The sequence below is a fragment of the Gymnoscopelus microlampas genome, assembly GCF_963454915.1.
Source record: "Gymnoscopelus microlampas genome assembly, chromosome: 12".
Lineage (NCBI taxonomy): Eukaryota > Metazoa > Chordata > Actinopteri > Myctophiformes > Myctophidae > Gymnoscopelus > Gymnoscopelus microlampas.
The window spans coordinates 28,143,992-28,163,705 of record NC_139949.1 but is presented as its reverse complement, the minus strand read 5'-3'; the positions used below and the strand labels follow the sequence as shown (position 1 = coordinate 28,163,705).

The following is a 19,714-nucleotide window of genomic DNA, read 5'->3' as shown; positions in this document are numbered from 1 at the left end:
TGTGTGTGTGTGTGTGTGTGTGTGTGTGTGTGTGTGTGTGTGTGTGTGTGTGTATGAAACCCTGCTCGGCACTCTGGCGCACTCTGGAGGCTGCACACAGGCAGTGCACGCACACAGACAGACACACACACACACACACACACACACACAAGCCGAGCAGGATTTCATAGTAAGCTCCACTTTCCTTCCGCGTTCGCAATCAATATGTTCTCACCAACACATATTTTTCTGAACACCAAGTTGTGGTGAAGGCCACTCCTTATCCCCCTTAAGTTTCATGCAGACATCCTGTGTGCCTCCCCATACAAAACCACAACAACACATTACCTGCTAAGCTAACACAGGGTCGACATTATTGGCAATTTACAGCCAGCGCTTTCTGCTTAGTGGGCCTTAACTGTTTAAGACATCATTCTATGTCAGGAGAATCACCTGATAAATGCACAAGTTACCCTAACAAATAAGAGAGACACATATAAATGCTGTCTGTGGACCAACAAAGAAGCAGACACTGCACAAACACAGAAGATGATTTGTCCACATGTGCTCCAGACCAGGAAGGCCAGAGTGGTAGAGAGTAGATTAGGTCAAATATGTAGGAGCATTTTCAGCCTGTCCAGTGTTTCCCCTTGGATGAAGTTGTAGCAGTGGTGGTGAATATCTATATATTCATATTTAAAAAAAATGTGGTGTTCAAAATGTATTTTGCACTCAAACATTAAGGCCTAAGTTAAGTACCTATTTATATACAGTATATTTGTGCACAGTAATGAGCAGGAGGAATTCTAGTGTCTAGAATGTCTCAAGATTTAGGAAGATATATTTGTATTAGACGAAAGTATAATACATATAAATCAAAAGTAATCGTGATGGCGCAGAAGGTGTCTTTGAGATTGACAGGTGTCAAAGTAGTAACATGGATAGTCGTGACTCACGGCAAGATCAAAGAGTGTCATAACTCTCTTGCCTTTAAATGGGTCTGACTCCTGTCTCCTCTCCTCTTCTCTCCTCAAGAGTGTTCCAGGATATGAAGCGTCCGAAGTGTAAAATATAACTTAAGTTTATGAAGACATTAGATGGAGCCATCTTCCATCGTTAACTTTATTAATAATAATAATAATAATTTACAGAAAGATTCAACAGTGGAGCTAAAATTTCAGCAGCAGTGGCACGCCATATAGGGGAAACACAGTTGTCACCACACTATTACCTAGAAAACTAAAGTCTAATTTAGACTTTATGCCCTTTAAAGAAACACCACTCGAACAAAACGACACATTATCTATTGGAAAGAAGTGTTGTGTTGGACATGTTTAGCCATAACCGGTCCTACAGATGGACAGTATAAACTACTACTGGTACCTGAGCTGGAAAGCTGTCAGCTATTATTACCCACACACATACCTGTATAGCCTACGCACATAGGCATGAACACACACAAACAAAGCCTCGAAAACTGATACACTGATGGTTTAAGTTTGTCACACCAACAATAACATGTATGTTCATGTGGAAAGTCTAAATATAAGCGTACCTAAATGCCTTACACTGACACATTTACGCTATGAACTCCACACAATGTGAACACTGCAATCGGTTTGCAGCACCACCACCACATAAGATTTCACGACGGGCCTGGACAAGCCCTGCTTTTCTGTCAGAGAGAACGGGGCCAGAGGTAAAGACGCCAGGGAAGAAATGTTTGTGTAATTTTGAACAGTCTCTGTCTAGAAAGGGAACAAAGATATGCCTGTTCTCTAATATTTGAATTCACAGGTTATATAGAAAGCAGGATCTCTATTCTCACATTGGAAATTATAAAAACTGGGAGGCAGTCTGAGACATAATTTTTGTGTGTGTGTGTGTGTTCAGTCTGTTCGTCATTCAATCCCGTCCACTATATACTGCATGTTGAAAGGTCAGCGGCTGGAGGGGTCAAAAAAGAACTTTGAGCGCTGCGGCAGGCAGTGGAGATGTGCTGCACTCACCGCCACTCCAGACCACAAACTAGATGTTTACTGTACTGCAGCTGTTAAACTATGTGCTAAAACCATTAGGGTTAGGGAACAATAGGTTAGCATAGCCTGTCACACCCGACCGGAACATGCTGCAAATCAATCTCACATAAATATTGCTTGTGTCCCATGAAAGGTTCCAGTTGTTGATGTAATAGGAAAACAAAGCATTAAATGGTGACAGGCTTTAATCTGTAGGTTTGCGCTCGTGACTGTCAGGCAAAAATGAGCTACAGCCGCGATACACACAAATGAAGGCAGTAAACAAAGGTTGGTGAATCGCACGTTAGATTGTGCTTATCAAAAATACGCACCCCTTTAGTCACTTTATTTAGGCACTATTTACAACCAGCTTAGTGAATCTCACATATTCATCCTTGTGTTCAAGACATCTGATTTCAAAATTCCTTAAATAGCTAGATGGCTGACAGCAGGAATCTGACTATCACTAAGGGAGGCCTCTGAGGGTGTTCTATTAAGTCCATGCCAGTCTGCATTAGGGGAAATCAAATGCTAAAACAACAACAACGAATCAGAATGAGACTTCTGTTACTCTTATTGGTTTTCTCATAATCAACACTGCATCACCTGTCCTTCATACAGAGGTTAATGATTCTAAACCAACACATTAGGCAAGGTTCAGTCTCAGTTCTGAATCAGCTATGAATCAGGGGCACATGGTGAGACTGGGCTTATGACTTCATTAATGTCACATGACCCCACTGGATGGATCTTCCTGCTGCACAAAAACACTGGTATGATCAATACCCCAGGCATGAGCCTCTTGCTATACTAGTTTATGTGTTTGTGGAAGGAGGGCTGCCTTTTCCACAATACCGAATGAACAGGAGCCAAAACACTGCGTGTTGTAGCTGCAAATGAAAAAACTTTGCCTACACAGCCAGTGGTCAGAGAGCCAAAAGAAGAAAAAACATTGTTCCTGGTTTCCAGATGTTCCACTGTGTTTGTCCACAATTAAGTCTTCTTGATTATCCCAGATGAAGGGGCTTGCATTCGGAGTGGAGAGGTGAGAATGAAACTGAAATGACTCACTGTAAGTGATGAGAAAAATAAAACCAGACAGGATACTACACACTATTTGATTCATCGCCTCGCAGCAACGTCACTGTGCTAAATTTCAAAATCTGAGACACATGAGAAATATGGTAGTTGATAAAGTGAGTCATTTGCAACTGCTTTCTTTCAAAGTAATTTTCCCGCATGTACCCAATCATGCTCAATGAAGCACAGTCACTTGCAGAGGTGTCTCTCCATAGATACAGCCTTCTAATGTTGTTGGATACATAGTCCAACAACATTCCATTCTTTCTCACAATTATTTCAAATATCCGTAGCATGCCTCTGCGGAGCAGTGAAACAGCACCCAAGTGGATGCCTCAGACAATGTTTAAAATCCTGAGTGCCATACACATGTAGAACGCCATCTCAGCAGCATTATAGCACTTGATCATTACCGAGTGGAAAAATGCCTCATAGGACTCCCTTTGGAATAACTTATCCAAATTGGGGTTCTCATGTGTTTTTCCCTCTGCCATATAACAGCTGAATGCTCTTTGTGTAGATCTAAATCTGATTCTGCACTCAGAATAGTACAGAACCAATAAGTAGTGTTATATTGTGTGTTAATATAATATATAATATAATGTGTTAATATTCTATGCCCTGTTGATTAATTGAATACATAGGACCACAATGGAAACAAGTCCCCAGGACCTTTTTGTGTTATGCTTTTAGCCTAAATGCTTTACTGTAGCTTTGTGCAGTTTAACATTTTTGACTAATAAAGTATTCAATCAATCAAATACTGCTTGAAGAACTTTGTTAAAGAAGTCTGGCAAATGCAATATTGAATGTGGTCAATCAAAACCATCACCCATTGTGATTTCACTCACTTGTGATTTGTGATGAAAATAACTACTGCATTCAATATTGCCAAATGTATGAGGAAGTCTCATAGCAACGTCATAGATCATTGTGCAACTCTGTCTTATGTATATCGTACTTCCTTTTTTCAAACTTAAGTTTTCATTCTGTATTAGGCTACTCCTCCTTTCACGTTTGATTATTGTTATCACTCCTGCAGACACCATTAGGCAGCAGGCTACCTAGAAGGGAGTGTGTGTCCAGACTGTGGATATAGGTTTTGGTATGCATAGAAGCCTACACCAAAAACAATTTAGTTACAATTGAAATCAAAGACATGGAGGACCCAATAGTTTATACCTTGGGATAATGATGAGAGAAATATACTACAAAATAATACACTTGTAATAAATTGGTGTGAGTATACTAGTTTAAGTTATAATGAAAGTGAAGTCCACTGTAGTCCAATTAGTGCAAATATTAGCTATGCAGTCTAACAATGCAGGAAAAGTAACAATCTGCAATTCCCCACAACAAATAATCTGATTCAGTGGTTATACATTTATCTTGCAATTTTTTTCACACTGTAACCAGTGTGAAACCACCATGAATGCCCCCCCGCCCCCCAACAAAACGTATCCTGTATTCATGTGCCTGAGGATGTCCTGATCTGAACCCTCTGCTCTAATCTGACACGCATGTGCTGCCAAACGATTTGGAAATGATCTACTTAAAGAGACAAATGATGAGAAGAAACTAATCATGAGATAGTTTAAATCATGAACAAACAAATTATGGACACTGAATAGTAACAGCTTCATCACTATATCAACAACATTCATCCTAGCCTTCACATTTGAGCTAATTGACGTGTGATGGGAAAGGCTTGGTTTTCTTACCGTATGGGATGGGAGAGGAGGAATCTTCGTGGTCTGAACTCAGGTAGCCATCGCTGCGTCTGTCGGGGGTGCTGCACCCAGACCCGCGGGACGTCCTGCAGGGCACCTGCATCAAGGACGGTGACATTCTCCCATCGTCACTGGAGTCCTGGTCCCTGCTCAGCCGGAAAGGCCGCAGAGCTTCTCGGTGAGGAGGATTCACCGGGAAGCCCTGCAAGCTGTCACTGCTGCTGGAGATCTTGGGGGCCACCAGGTTACCCTTGACAAAATTCTCATTCAACTCCACATCCTCGTACTCGTGGTCACTGGCCTCTCGGTTGTCAGGGACGGTGTTGGGTTTCCCGACGCAGTTTCCATCCGGCTGAGAGACGCCGGTTATGGTGGTGTTGTTTTTCAGAAAGCTTGGCTTCCGCGGTGGCACGGGACCAGGTTTACCTGTCCTGCCGCTGGTCCTGCTCAGGTCTGGGCCAAAAGAGTTCACAACACTGCCATGGTTACCACCTGGCGCATGGAGTTTATTCGTGCCACCGTGCGCCTTCGTTCTTTCCCCACCATCATCCTTACAGTTATTATCCTCAGTCTTGTGAAACCCGGCAATGTCGGCGTTAAAGTTTTCATCCTTGTTTCCAAAACTCCCCTTTTGGGAACTTCTCTTCTGTCGGGCGACGGTGGTCTGGAGGTAAATCACCTTGAATTTCTCCTCCGAAAGCGCCTGTTGGAGGTTTTTGAGATTCGCTTTGCATTTGTCCAACTCGGTCTCTATCTCTTCGACAGAGTTTAGCTCCATTTTGGGAACTTCCCCGTCGGGAAATTCACTCTTCCAGTGTTTTTCGAATTCCTCCTGCTCCCACATTGTTGTCGTCGCGCGACTCGAGCTGCAGCCTCAGTCAAAACAACACCTCCGTCTTCACAATGTAAAGATGTCTTCACCAACTGCCAGTCAATGGCGACTCCGTCGCAATAGTTTTTATGTTTTTAAATGTCTAAACTAGTCTGCCTATCATCACCACAACTTGTTCATGTTCAGCTTCTCACATGTACAACAACTATGGTAGCAGGTCTGCGACGCTGATGATGATGACAACTTTGCACTGTCCTACTCAAAGTTCCTGAATGCTTCCGGTATTGAGATGAGTGGCGACGCCGAAAAATAGCAGACCTATAAGCTCACAACGCCTCGCATCGCGACGCGTTATGAGCTTGTAGGTCTGCTATTTTTGGCGCGCGACACCGTCGCACGACGAATTATAAAATAAGGCTTTTAGAGAGTGATTTTAAAGATGACCTGCCTACTGCCTTACTTTACTCACCCAAAAAGGCAGGTAATCTTTAAAATATACTGAGTATAGATAGTGCATTGATGCCATTGTCAAGTGAGCACCTGCTGATGGATATTTTTTTACATTTTTGGCTCCCCACCATGACTGATACCATCATTTTTAATTATGATTTAATAATTTAATTATTTTTTATAATAGGCTATATAAAAATGACCATCATTTAATTAATAACTCGAACTTCTAAGCATTTGACATGGTTATTACAGTAGCCTACTTAAACGGTCTATTCTTATAGAACGGACCCTTAAATAGGATATAGATTCTATTGTAACACACTAGCTTATTAACCCGCTGATCTAATTGCTTTTGTAATGACTAATTACTTGTTTATAATGCCTGATGTGTGTGGTTCTGAGCTTGAGCAGTGGTTACAGTAACTTGACTTCTCAATAAATACAGTATGTATTTGTACTTAAGTCTGCAGTCTTTGCTGCACACCTATGCTAATTATAGCTTGCATGGACATGCATATCTTGTCTGTTCTATTTCGTGTGATTGTTTTTACAAACGTATACAGGCATAGAGCCATAGAGAAAAGGAAGTCAATGGTGAGTGAGAATAGGCTAAAAATGACTGGACTGTTCAGTAGAAAATACTGGCTGTGGAGAACTCTTAATTCACCATAGCCAGCATTCAACACCTTGACATTTACTTATGTCTTATTTTTTTTCAGTCAGCGGTGTGCCCCCTCTACACCTGTCAAGATTATGGGGTTATACTAAAACACACACAGATATGAGGATCATGATATCCAGGGAAGAGACAGAACTGCACCTGTGAGTATAAAACATTTGAGAGATGGTATGCATGATGTGCCCACTGCCCACAATGAGCCCTGTGGGTTGTTCTACTCATGTGGCTCTATTAGAGAGTCTATTTCAACAGCATGGTTGTGCTGAAATGCTCACTTCTGTTATAACAATAGCACTGACACACATATGCAGTACATAAATATTGGAGATTTACCAGACATCACGTGTGTAATATAGGAATGTACAAGACAAGCCCTGTGGGTATGGTTCATGTTCTTCCCTCTAGCTGGTGGTTTCAGCGGTGAGACATTAAGAGGGGGAGTGGCCTGAATGTTTATCAAACCACTTGCTACCAGGCCTCTGAGGAGCATATCAACTAACATGTATGTACCATCAGTGATTCTGTGCATGCATATTCCTCACTCTCTGATGCATGCATGCATCCAGAGCATGCACACACATGGACATATGCACATGTCATCACTTGGATTAATGCTTCTTTTACCAAACTTGATTGATTTATGGTGTTGCTTTGGTGAGACACACATTATAGCTTCTTATATTGTTTATTACAGTTATGTATGTATTATTATTAGTATTATATATGTATTTTTTCATGAATTACATTTCAGAATATATGGAATTTGGCTTTATTTGAGTACTTTATTTCAGTAAGAATACCTCTGCAATCTGTCATACACAAAGGAATAAACCTTGAACTTGATCATTGTGATCTACAAACAGCTACATTCAACAGAAATGATGGTGCGCAGCAAAGCAGATGATTTCCAGTAAAAGTATAATATACAAGATAGGAATCACTGGACAGAGAGAAGGAGAGGGGGGGGCATAAAGATCAGTTGGTGTCTCTGAGTGCCCATTTGGATCCTTGCCAAGAACTGAAACATGCATGCTCCTAAAAGCTCTCTCTAGTCTGGGGAATCATTGATCAGCAACCTAAGCCGAATTTATACTTAATCATATGACCGTATTGCTCCACCAAAATAACTGATTTTCAAGTGAAGAACGGACGCTTGAAATCTATTTTTTTTAGCAAGCAACATGGCTGCTTTGTTGACATCCCTGGTTGGAGCAAGGAATACAGAAGCCAGAGACAGAGACTTCATGAGCCTGCGATGAGAGAACAGGAAGTTCATAAACGTTCTGACTAATCCACAAGCACGTGAAGTCTGAGGAATTCAGAAGTACCACTGTCTTATATGACTGACATCAGTCAACTTTATCTTTGATGTCAGATTTAAAGACTTCCTGCTCGTTGTATTTGCATAACAATGACAATGAGACAATAAAAGTGAACATTTTAGAGTAATTAACATTTGAGCAGATGCCAAATGAAGTGAGTGAGTCAAGTCATTGACAATTTCAGTAATCCCTGTGGCAATGTTGGCACAAGTCTCGGCCTATATTCAGTGAACTAAGACTAATACTTGTAGTAGTATGAAATGATATAGTCAATATCAGAAAAAGGCTCAAAGACATCTGCTATAATTCTTCAGGCCCCAAATCACAAAAAAATATTCACCCTACAGTAAGAAAACATTTAAATCCCAAAAATGTATTGGCCATATTGACACGAGGATGAGTGCGATAATATATTGTAATTTTTAGTGTTACATGTATGCTGATACTGATATGCTGAAAAAAACTGGTGTATTTTCAAATACCTTATTTCATTATAAAAAAAATAAACCTCAATGAATGTAATATCATTGGATAGAATATAATTTCTGGATTTGTCTAATCTGATCAGCATTATTAAAACAAATATTGTTATTGTATAAAGTTGTAAATAGTACATTTAATTCCATACTGAACAATACAGTAGTGTCCTGGGTGTTGTTATTTGAGTTAGTTCTGCATACTTATTATCTAAATTGTTATTTAGTGTCTGTTGATCCATTTGGTCATTTCTTTTCATATTTTTATATGGGTTGGTTGTGAGACCATGGGTGATGGGTTGGTTATAGCACCACCCTTTCTGTTTCATTGGGTTGAACTTTGTTAGAGCCACTTGTATTGCACAAGCTGCAATGAAAATATTTCTCCAATATTAAGAAGTTGGAGCCTCTGGTCGGTGCATGGGTAAAGTTTCTACCACAATCGTGGAGACCCACTTTCGATTCCTCCACAGTGCCTCCGGCTTGGCCAGGTGCTCCAATGAACACAATTGGCCATGGGAAGCCAGCAGGGAAGGACGATCTCTGTTGCTGCGCTAGTGACTCCTACAGGTTGGTCGGGGCGTGTTTCTCTCTATGACTGAGGAGCAAAACGAGACAATTGTGGGTGTGGGTGGAATTTGACATGATCAACAAGGAGACAGTGCAGCAGCCACTTCGGGTCTCCCCCCACCAGTCACAACTAGAGAAGCCGATGAGACAGAGGACGGGCCTACGGCCCCTGAGCCCTCAGCCATCACCACCTTAAACCTACAGAAGGGCGACACAGTGAGGGAACTGCCATCCACATTTTCTCCCCTCCCACTGATCACCAATTCAGCAGGATAGGCTAACCTGAAGGGCTAAACTTGAACAGTGACCTGAATTGCATTTGGTGCCAAGCCTTCATCGACAGGGGAGCTTCACTGTCCCTGCTCAGACCAGGAACCCTGGCCGAGACTCAAGACTCCTGTCCCCGGTCTGGTTGCCAACGATGACGCAGATTTGAACTGTAACCAGGCAGAGACATGGGCACAAATGAGAGAAAAGGGGTCTCTCCAGACAGCTGTAACCAGTAAGAAGTTGCACCATGATTTCTGGCTGGCCTGCGTTGACGATGCACTCAACCACATCACCTGTCCCAGCTTGGTGCCCGCATCCTGGAGTACCCCAATCCAAGTAAGCCCTTCTAGTGGACATGACGCCAGTGACACAGGCCTGGATGAGTGGTGGTATTTTACAGATGCTCCCTAAACATGTCCAGAGCACAATACTGTGTGACCCCGACCCAGTGAAAGCTGGTGGTGGTCTGGGGCCTGAGACACTAACTGTACGGTCAACGGTTCCTGCTCTGGACGGCTGGGGTCTGTTGAGCGGGCGTATGATTCCCAATATCCAGGAGAGGACTTTTCCATAGGGAAGTGGTTCTCAACCTTTTCTTAGTAAAATTCAACTGAAGTACCCCCATGTTTTAATTGCAGTTTAAAAAGTTCGGCTACACAATACATTGTAGTGAACAATTACAACTATAAGTCTCACTTTAGACTCAGTCTCACACTTTTATTACAATCATATTATATAAGTCATTACACCCTCATTTATGTACTGACTATATACGTATAAAAAATGTAATGGTATTTTCCTGGAACCCCTGGATGAGAACCCCAGACCTAGGCGCAAAGGTATGGTTGTTTGACCTGACAAGAAAGAAGGGGGTCTCGGGTGATGCAGGGGTAAATTACCTGTCCACCACTGTGGAGTCTAGTGGTTTGAATCCCTTATAGTGTATGTGGCTTGGCCAAGCGCTAAATTAAGACAATTGGCTGTGCTCGCAGAGGAGGGAGACCAGGCGGGGAGGGTGATTTTTGGCACTAGCGACTTCTACGGGCTGGGGGTGTCAGCAAGTGGTGTTGAATGGGAGGAGTTGGATGGAGGTGCTTTGTCCTTCTGGTGGGAGATCCTCACTGGCAGTTGCATAGATATAGCCTGGTGAGCCAGTAGCATACAAAAGCAGGATTCATTGTCATAACAATTAAATTGGCTACTCTAAATCTATTTTAAAAAAGAAAAGAAGAAAGAGCTATCCCCAAAACTCATGCACTGTGCTGGCCAAACTTCTTTTTAACGTTTTGTTTATTCGTTTTTGTTCTTTTACATACTCATAGGTAGTACAGACATTTACTGAAGTAAATAAGCAAATAAACAGAGTATCTCCAAACAGTGAAGAAAGTAATTAACAAGTGCTGGCCAAACTCAACGTGGTCTACTCTCGGGTGCAGCTGGTGGCCATAAGTTTGTCCATCGGGACAAGCACCTTATTGGCTCATCACCTGCATGGAAGCAACCTGGACGGAGATCCCTCACACTGGCACACCCGTGACCCGAGCCTCCAGGGCCTGGGAAGTGAAGGAGGTCTCTGCCTCAGCATATCTTGGATTTTGTTAGGTGCGTGGGTTACTGAGGAATGGGGACACTTAAACCCCTCAGGTGGTGGCTCTGTAGCATCCTGGGGTATGCTAGTTTGGCATGGAGTGATTTCGCCAGCATGCCTTGGGCTGAACCCACACATTTTATTTAGTTGGTTGTGCTTGTTGAGTTCTGCATGGTATTGTAATTAATGTTGTGGTTTAGTTGCCGTTGTTCTATTTGGTCATTTATTTTCATATTTGCAACAAAACTCATCCTTAAAGCTCTATTTGTGTGCATAACTTCATACAAGGTGCAGCAGAGTGCAACACATACAGACAACTCAGTTTTATGTACTGACTGGTAGGCAGGCTACTGTTTATGGTTGAAGGTTAGAACGTTTTTTAATGGTTATGTGTTGCCCCCTTGTGGTTCTTTGAGCTGCATGACGTGAAACGAATGTTGCATTTTAAATTGGGTAACACAGTAGAAACACAGTAGAAACAAATGATTAAGTGAGTGTAGGATGTAGCTATATTTATTGATTGTATCATTTGCACAGGATGTCAAAGACCTGGGAATTAATGAACCAATCATTTTAAAGAATGCTATCAAATATAATGTTAAAAGAAAAGTGCATTACTAAGACCACAGCAGTTCTTTTTGAATTACAATATCAAAGACATGAACAAGGTTAGAAAATACATATACTTGACATTTCATATGCCTCTCTCACAAAACTTACAGAATATCAAAACAACAAAACAAATACAGTGTCATTATAAAAACATTTCAAATCATATTCAATTCATTTCATATTAAGATCAAATATAAATTCCTCTTAAAATCTTTTATGCAATTATTATAATTGTTTATAAGGCAACAGTAGGAAAGCACCATCAATACAACCACTGGGTTTACAGTAAGTGACAGGTAGGTAGCGGCAGTTGTGCTGTTGCAGTAAAAGGCCACATACATGTCTTCATAAAAGGGCCAAACATTGTTATTTAAGACCTCAGATGGCCTTCCTGAGCAGTTAAAGGAGATATATTAGAATACTTCAGTATGTTATATTCTGAAAGCATCTGCTTCTTCAATGTTTTAAAATATATACTAAACACATGTGCAAAGAATTGTAGCAAATGCTAACCACAACAATAGTCTTTAGATCAATCACTTTCACAGTATTACCCACAACATTTCCACAAAATTGTTTGCATAGTTAAAATATTTTCCAATCCTGACACAAAAACTAAGTCTGTGTAGTAAATTGTTTTTTTAATCAACACTATGGAAAATGTATTAAAAATAAAAAATAAAATCTGTAAAGATCATTACTGTGAATTTGTGTACACACAAATGCCATTTCTTGAATAGTATGTAACAATTATTTATGCTTTTCTGATAGCTCTAGCTGCCAAGGTCTCTCGCCTCGTGGTTACGAATGCCTGTTGTTTTTCATAATAGGCTGCCTCATTAATAAAAGTGGGATAGACCGTGCTAGTTCCTTCATAGTGGAGGGTCCTTCCATCAAATGTTTGGAACATAGGGTCACCAGGGTTCAGCGGTTCCCAGTCACAGTCCTGGAACGACAACAGGGAAAAAGGCTGAAGAGGGCCTTTGTGGAAACCTGACACCTTGCTATTGGAGGAGGTCTGTTCTCCTAAAGCCTGATTGTCTTCGTCAGGCCGACAGGACAGGAGGCAAAGACTATGTTTTCGACTCTGTGTGTGTTTGTGTACACGTGTGTGTACGTGTGACTGTGCAGCTAATTTCGGACAACGCGTCGCTGCACGATCAGCATGAAACTTTGCATGAACACTCCCATTAGGCCATAGAAGACACTCCACACTTCAAATTGGCCTCATAGTGCCAGGCCACTTTACATTTTTTGGCCTATATAACTCTAGAACCATATGAAAAATAAATGTCCCCCTGGATTGCTTTGATCATGATGCAACTCCCCATATAAGCCACGGCCATTACCGCCTAACTAGATTTCCCACCATTTCGAATTTTCTTCAAAACACACTTTTTGCTACTACTCTCACAGAACAGAATTCACACAAATAGGTATCTCTGGAGTCAAGTTATGAAAATGTGTGATTCAGATTTTTCATATTCCATTCCAATTGGCTACGATTGCCTTCTAAAGTTTGCGGGAGGGGCCCATTTTACAAAAATATGCCAAAAGTCATGTACTCATCATCCTATCGACAGATCGGCAGAGCCAAAAGCGCTTTCACTTACGCCCATAAGGGGTGCCACAAATGCTACAAATTTCGCTGTTTGTTGCAGAAACATGATTCTTTTAAAAAAACAAATTATGTACAAATGGTCTCAATCAGTCAATCAGTGGCCTATTAAAAAAGCCATATATCATGAATGCAACATCCAATCAACTCCAAATTGGAATCGCCTGTTGAGGGACCTACGAGTATCTAGAGCACATCTTCAAAAATGCCTTCACTTCTGATAGGGGGCACCACAAATGCAAAACTTTAAACAGTACAGTATGTCGTATTAACGCTTTTCCCCTCGGCAGCCTCATCGCATCCTGCTGGCCACAACCAATGACTGTCATCATCAGCCCTGGGTAGACCAGCCTGGTTTATACTTTTTTTTTTTATCCCACGATTTTGTAACCCTATTTTTAACACCCAGTGCCAATTGTCTATGTAATCCTGGGCACTACCTTCCCTCTGCCAACCTAGGGAGGCCAGGGCCGAGCTCATGCCTCCTTCAATGCATGAGAGCCAACTGACCTTCTTGTCGCCTGACAGGGGGGAGTTTCCCTGGTTGGACGTAGCGCGTAGAAGGAACACGTTATTCCAACCAGTTCGCTTCCCCTCCATCAGGCGCCCCGGCTGGCCAGGGGGAGGCAGTATAGTGACCAGGATTACTGCATGTTTTTGTGAGGGAACCTACCCTAGGAGACATGGGGAGAACATGCAAACTCCACACAGAAAGGCCCTTTCGCCAACCCCACCTGGTTTATACTTTGTTGCACGCTGGTGTAAAGCAGCCTAGAAGCTCAGTTGTGAAATATTCTCACATCCTCCAGAGATGTGTCCTTTCCTCATTCATCATTATCAGGTTAGTGAAAAGCAATTAATTATGAGAGAAATAGAAACACGTTCTTAATTTGGTATTCACCTGTAGATTGGGGTGCACCATGGCAATGATGTTGCCGTTGGTATCTCTGGGATAGTCCATCCTCTCTAAGACTCTGAACACGTCTACAGCACACGGAGGGAACTCCATACCTACAAAACACATCAGCAGCCTTGTGAGTCGTAGTACAAGCTACATACAGTCAGTATCCTGCATTCTTAGAAATGGTCCTATGCTGGTCTTGCTGGATGATTTTACTCATTACAACCGTGTATTTAATTTAAAGTAAAAAATTATGCATTTGAAATGCAATGTGTTTGCAGCACACCAGAATTAATTAGCTCAGGCATAGGTCAAACCATTCAAAGAACTATTTTCTATGTTTAAAATATTTTTTTGTAGTTATTGCTTTAGTTAGACAGGAAAGTGCAGAGACAGGAAACTGAGGGCAGAGACAGGAGATATGTGAGACTTGATTGTCAATACCTCCACATACCACCTTCCTTTTATATAGTCCGGGGTGTCTAATATCTGTATTGTCTCATGTATTGTCTCACTGCATTTGTTTCACAAATCAGGCTACAGTGTTTATATTTCTATGGAAGTAGGTTTAATTGTAGAATTTAATGCATTACTTTTTAGCTTGTAAGTTAACAATAAAACATATTTTAGATGAATATTTGTTCGTAATTATTCATTTCAGTCATAAGTAGCGATAATATAATGTAAATTATGAGGGATATTGTGCAGTGAGAAGGTCATCATTGACCCCCTTCCTGGACCCTTCCACTCTGCGTTTGTTTGCAGTACATTATGCCTTACTTTGTGATAATAACAAGGCATAGAATGTAATTTTCTTATCTCATAGAACGCAACATGTTGCTTCTTTGAACTTCATGCCTTTCATTTTCAGAGAACAGGAAAACCAATTCATGACCATGCCATTGCATTCATTAGCACCAGTGTGGTCCCGGGACAGAGGAATACTGAACCATTGGCAACCATGCCAATGACATGGAAACTAACCAACTTCCAACAAGCATGTCATTCACCAACAGGCCAGTTAGGGGAACAGATAGACTGAAACTCACACTTGGCACAGTTTGCTTGTTTATGTAAAAACAAGGAGGAAGGAAAAGCTGCCTTTTTGCTAATTGCCGAAACGCTGTTCTCTGAATGTTTAACCACTGTTATCTGAATGCTGAAACAATGTTCTCTATACTGAAACAACGTCCTCTAAATCAGTGGTTCCTAAACTTTTTAGCTCAAGACCCAAAAGAGGAATTAGACGTTTGCTCGGGACCCAAGTCAGTGAAAATAGCAGATCTACAAGCTCACAATAGCTTGTAGATCTGCTATTTTCACTATTTTTTATTTTGGATTCATTTTATATATGAAATACTTTTGACAATAAAATGTAATTGTTTTTAATTGATGAAAAGATTTTTTTGTTTAAACTTTAAAAAAAATCTTTTGAAATAAGATTATTACTTCTTATGTAAGAAACAAACAAAAGGGGGACATTTACTTGCGACCCACAAAAATTGGTCTGCGACCCACGAATGGGTCCCGACTCCCGACCCACTGTTTGGGAAACAGTGCTCTAAATGCTGAAACGCTATTCTTTGAATGCTGAAACAATGTCCTCTAAATGCTGAAATGCTGTTCTTCTGCTTTAGAAAATGGGGAGGGGGGCACCTGGGTGGCACATTGCCAATTGTGTTCGTAGGAGCGCCCAGCCAAGCTGGATGCACCGGAGGATTCAAACCCCTATAGTCTCTGCAGTGGTAGGCAGTAACTTTTACATGTTACAAACTACTTGTACATTGCTTAGTTGTGTTGAAATTGAAAATGCACATATTATGTTGACTGTTTCTAAAATAGTATGGAGAGAATTTTGGATGCTTAAAAAAGCCTGCAAACAAAGTGCTTTAAAGTCACACGTTGTGCTCTAGGACAATACGAAAGGGAAACCAGGGATCGAACAAGGAACCTTCTGATTTCCAGACGGCCTACCTCCTGAACCACTGCTGCTCTGTAAGCTGTTATGATATGTGTTACCACAGTCTCCCCTACCTTCATTAAATAGCTCAATGAAGTCCAGGGCATGTTTCAGAATCACCCTCATAGCTTCAAAGATGTTGCTCCTTAAAACCCCTTGAGGCTGAGGGCCAACCTCCAGACCTGAAATAAAATAAAATCCATATTACATGCATTAAGCTATTACTTATTTGCTTGTATAGCGGATTGGAAAGGGTGTTAAATTATGCCTAATGTACAGTATTATCTTGATATTAGATAGTCACTGGATCAGTTTGAATGGACTTAAGACTCACCAATAGGGTGCTTGGCCACAGACCGTGAAGTTGAATATTTCAGAAGAGGATGTTCATTCAGCAGAACCGGACAGCTAGCTGGAGCAATGGCCTTCTGCAAAACAAATGCAAATGTAGGAAAACACACACTTTTAGAGGTGCTGGTACTGGCAGCAACATACAAGCTAAAAGTGTGCTCCTCTGAGCACAGATCCCCACCAGGCCGGGTTGCCTACCCACGGCTGTGTTGCGACCTGTTGTAGCGCCACCTTGAGAACGATTTGAAACATTTGGGGTGGCGGTTCTTCCTTGGATTACTGGGAGTGTACTTGCAAAGTTTCTCGCCAATCGAAACTGCATTCATGATTTGTGGCTATACGGGCCTCTCCCTCAAACTCTGAAAGCCAATCTTAGCCTATCGGACTGGAATCTGAAAAATCTGACAGATACATCTTGCTGAAACTGGCATCGCCAGAGCATTCATTAGCACCAGTGTAGTGTAGTATTTCTCACTGTAGGATCTCAGCTGATGAATAAAACATACATCCTTTTGCATTTTGCAAAGGTTTGTTGTTTACTAATTTCTCATAGCCATGGCTAAAGATGTTAAAGTAACAGGTCTTAAGTCAGTAAGAACCTTTGGTTGGCTAAACTTTGGATGAATGCATTACTTGTTCAATAAGTAGAGATAAGTAGATCATTATGTTGTGTTCATATAGAGCTTCACCAAAGAGGCCTACAATTAGTAGAACATTCACTTGCTGGTGCACACACATGAACAGTTAACCACTATTATTGGCCACTACTGTATACTATAGTCAGCACCACTCACTGACTGTGATATATTAGGTATGTTTGAAACAATTCTATCAGTTTGACAATTGTGACAATGTATTCTCAGGGCAGACCATGCTAGAAGTTGACTGCTCCTGAACACCTGTGGATGTGAGTTAAAAGTAAAATATTTGCCGCTGAAGCAGGTTTGTTATAATGCTATTACCTTGATATAGTTCATCATCTGGAGGTTGAAGTGGTCTTTGGAACTTTCTAGAATCAGAGTGCAGCCCATATTAGAAGTGGTGTTGTGGAGATCAAAGATAACGTCATAGGCCTCTGGGCTGCCTTTAGGTCCAAACATCCTGTTGATCTCTTGGGCCCTCTGCACCTCATAGGGCAGGTCATCTCCACTTGGGGCACTTTGGTGAACAGAGACAAGATGAGGATAATCATGCTGTCATAGAATCCCCTACTTCTTGATAATGTCACCACCACTTATAAAGTAGCACAGACAAAAGAACAAAGTGCTATGATAAGTGAGGCTATGTTAATTATTGATTGAACATTGTCTACTCCTGTGGATGGTATCACCTTTGCAATGGCATGCTTAAGTAGTTATGAAATTCCTTGAGCCAGCCGATACAATGTAAGAATGTGTTGTTAGCATTCAAGACTTCTACAAAAGCTTGCATGTGATGTCTGAACTATACTGTATAAAATAGGGGTCTGAACCAAAGAAGAGCACTTGACTGGACAGTTCCATATTGTGAATAAAATTGACCATACACAGATGTTATACGTGCGGAAAAAGCTGCCCTTTGTGTTGTCCTTTTACCATAACATTTGACTGTGCTACCTGTACTGTTAACAATCATGTTAATAAAGTATTCAATCAACCCCCCCCCCACCACCCAAAAAACTCAACTCAATTAACCAAAACTGTACAGCTGTAATACATGCCATGTACAGCTTGTGCACACACACTATGAGGGCAGGGGTCATCCAAATCTATTCTTACACATAACCTACTCTACTGGTTCGTGGTGTGGCAGTTTCCCTGCTGCTGAAAAGGCTGCTATGAGGCCAGCACGTTGAAGATGTCTGTGAATCATGTAGGCCTGTTTGCGTAATACTTTATTTTCCGCCGTGGTGCACATCATGCATGAAAGAAGCAACAACAAAAAAAAGTGCTCTGCTCTGAACGCGTTTAGTCTGTCACGTTTCGCTCACGTTTCCCACCCCACTGAGACAACCAGAGCGGTCTGACAGACTGTTGGCCGGCTGCTGTGCCCGAGTCGCACGTTGCTGAAATTCAACTAATCCAACAACGTTGTCAAATTTGGGAGATTCGTCGCATCGTATCATTGCAATAAAGCAAGGTGCTTTCGGTGCTTATATTATGGCTCTGCTTTACAAGGAATACCCCCCCCCCCACATTATTTTTACTACTCGTTTACATTATATTTTTGCATAGTATAATATTGTTTGTCGTTTAATGTTTCGATGAATTGAATACACAGGACCCCAATGAGAACAAGCCATAGTGCTTTCTTTGGTTTAATCATTTTAGCATCCTTTTGAATTGAATTGTACTTTCTGTGCTTTCCCCCCCAATCAATCAAGTGAAGATAGCCTTCGATCAACTGATAATAATCGTGTGGGGGGAATATAAGGAACCGGCAGATACACATACATGGCATGTATATAAATACACTTTAAATTTATAGTGTAATTTATATTATATATTAATATATATGATTATTTATATATTTTCCAAACACCTGTGATCCAGGTAACCTGGATAATAAATCAATAACCAACCTGGTCAGATATTTATTCATGACTCAGCAGGTGAGCAAGAGAGTGTGACCGATAATAACACTGAAGTAATACATTGGTCCTCTGACACATTTACCTTAGATTCTCAGTGGTGAACGCTCTGTTCAGATCCGTGTCCACATATCTGGTGCATTTCTCCACGGCTCTGGGGTTGGTGATGAAGGGTCTGATCGTCTCTATCCCCTTCCGTTGGATCTCACTGCCATTTTTTATCCACAAGTTTACAAGCGTGACGCCTGACATCTCATTTCCATGCGTGCCTCCAAAAATAGCAACTCTCCTCGCCTCGTTGTTGAAACAGATGGCATTATTAAGTGAAGACATGCTGGAACAGCAACCGTGAAATGGAAAAAAAAGACCACAGATAAGCTAATAAAAAAGTTTCTGGAGCTACAATAAAGCCACTGTTTGTCGTTTCTTAAAAATGACCGCTGTGTGAGGACACTTACGTAATGCAGCCGCTGGAGAGTTATGATCAGTCACCGTACGTAAGTGTGTTGTGTTGTGCAGTCAGTGTGGATTACATGGGTTGATGGTAGCCAACATTTACTAGGAGGGTTGGGTTAAGGCTGTACCTCCCACTGACACCATGCATGTTGTCGATTGATTAATGTCACGGATGGGTCTGACCTAAGAGCAGTTCCCAGAGCTTAGCCTGCGATAGTCTATGATCACATTGTTTATTATTGGGCACTGT

The 19,714-nt window shown here is 41.4% G+C and overlaps 2 protein-coding genes across 4 annotated transcripts in view; both read right to left on the bottom strand.

Annotated features, from left to right (window-relative positions):
* abr (ABR activator of RhoGEF and GTPase) overlaps window positions 1–5,881 on the bottom strand; it is a 134,918-nt gene extending 129,037 nt beyond the window's left edge. For all 3 annotated transcript variants that reach the window (XM_084073984.1, XM_084073983.1, XM_084073985.1), the window contains exon 1: window positions 4,799–5,881. In XM_084073984.1, coding sequence (XP_083930110.1) covers window positions 4,799–5,651 — 853 coding nt within the window. In that variant the 5' untranslated portion in view covers window positions 5,652–5,881. The remainder of the gene's footprint in view (window positions 1–4,798) is intronic.
* Window positions 5,882–11,501: 5,620 nt separating this feature from the next.
* On the bottom strand, window positions 11,502–19,516 carry aspa (aspartoacylase). The gene is made up of 6 exons (XM_084073877.1): window positions 19,094–19,516; window positions 17,402–17,597; window positions 16,423–16,516; window positions 16,163–16,270; window positions 14,129–14,238; window positions 11,502–12,555 (listed from the first exon to the last, which is right to left on the bottom strand). The coding sequence occupies exons 1-6, from the start codon at window positions 19,339–19,341 to the stop codon at window positions 12,364–12,366; spliced, it is 948 nt and encodes a 315-aa protein (XP_083930003.1). The 5' UTR covers window positions 19,342–19,516; the 3' UTR covers window positions 11,502–12,363.
* Between the last annotated feature and the right edge of the window lie 198 nt (window positions 19,517–19,714).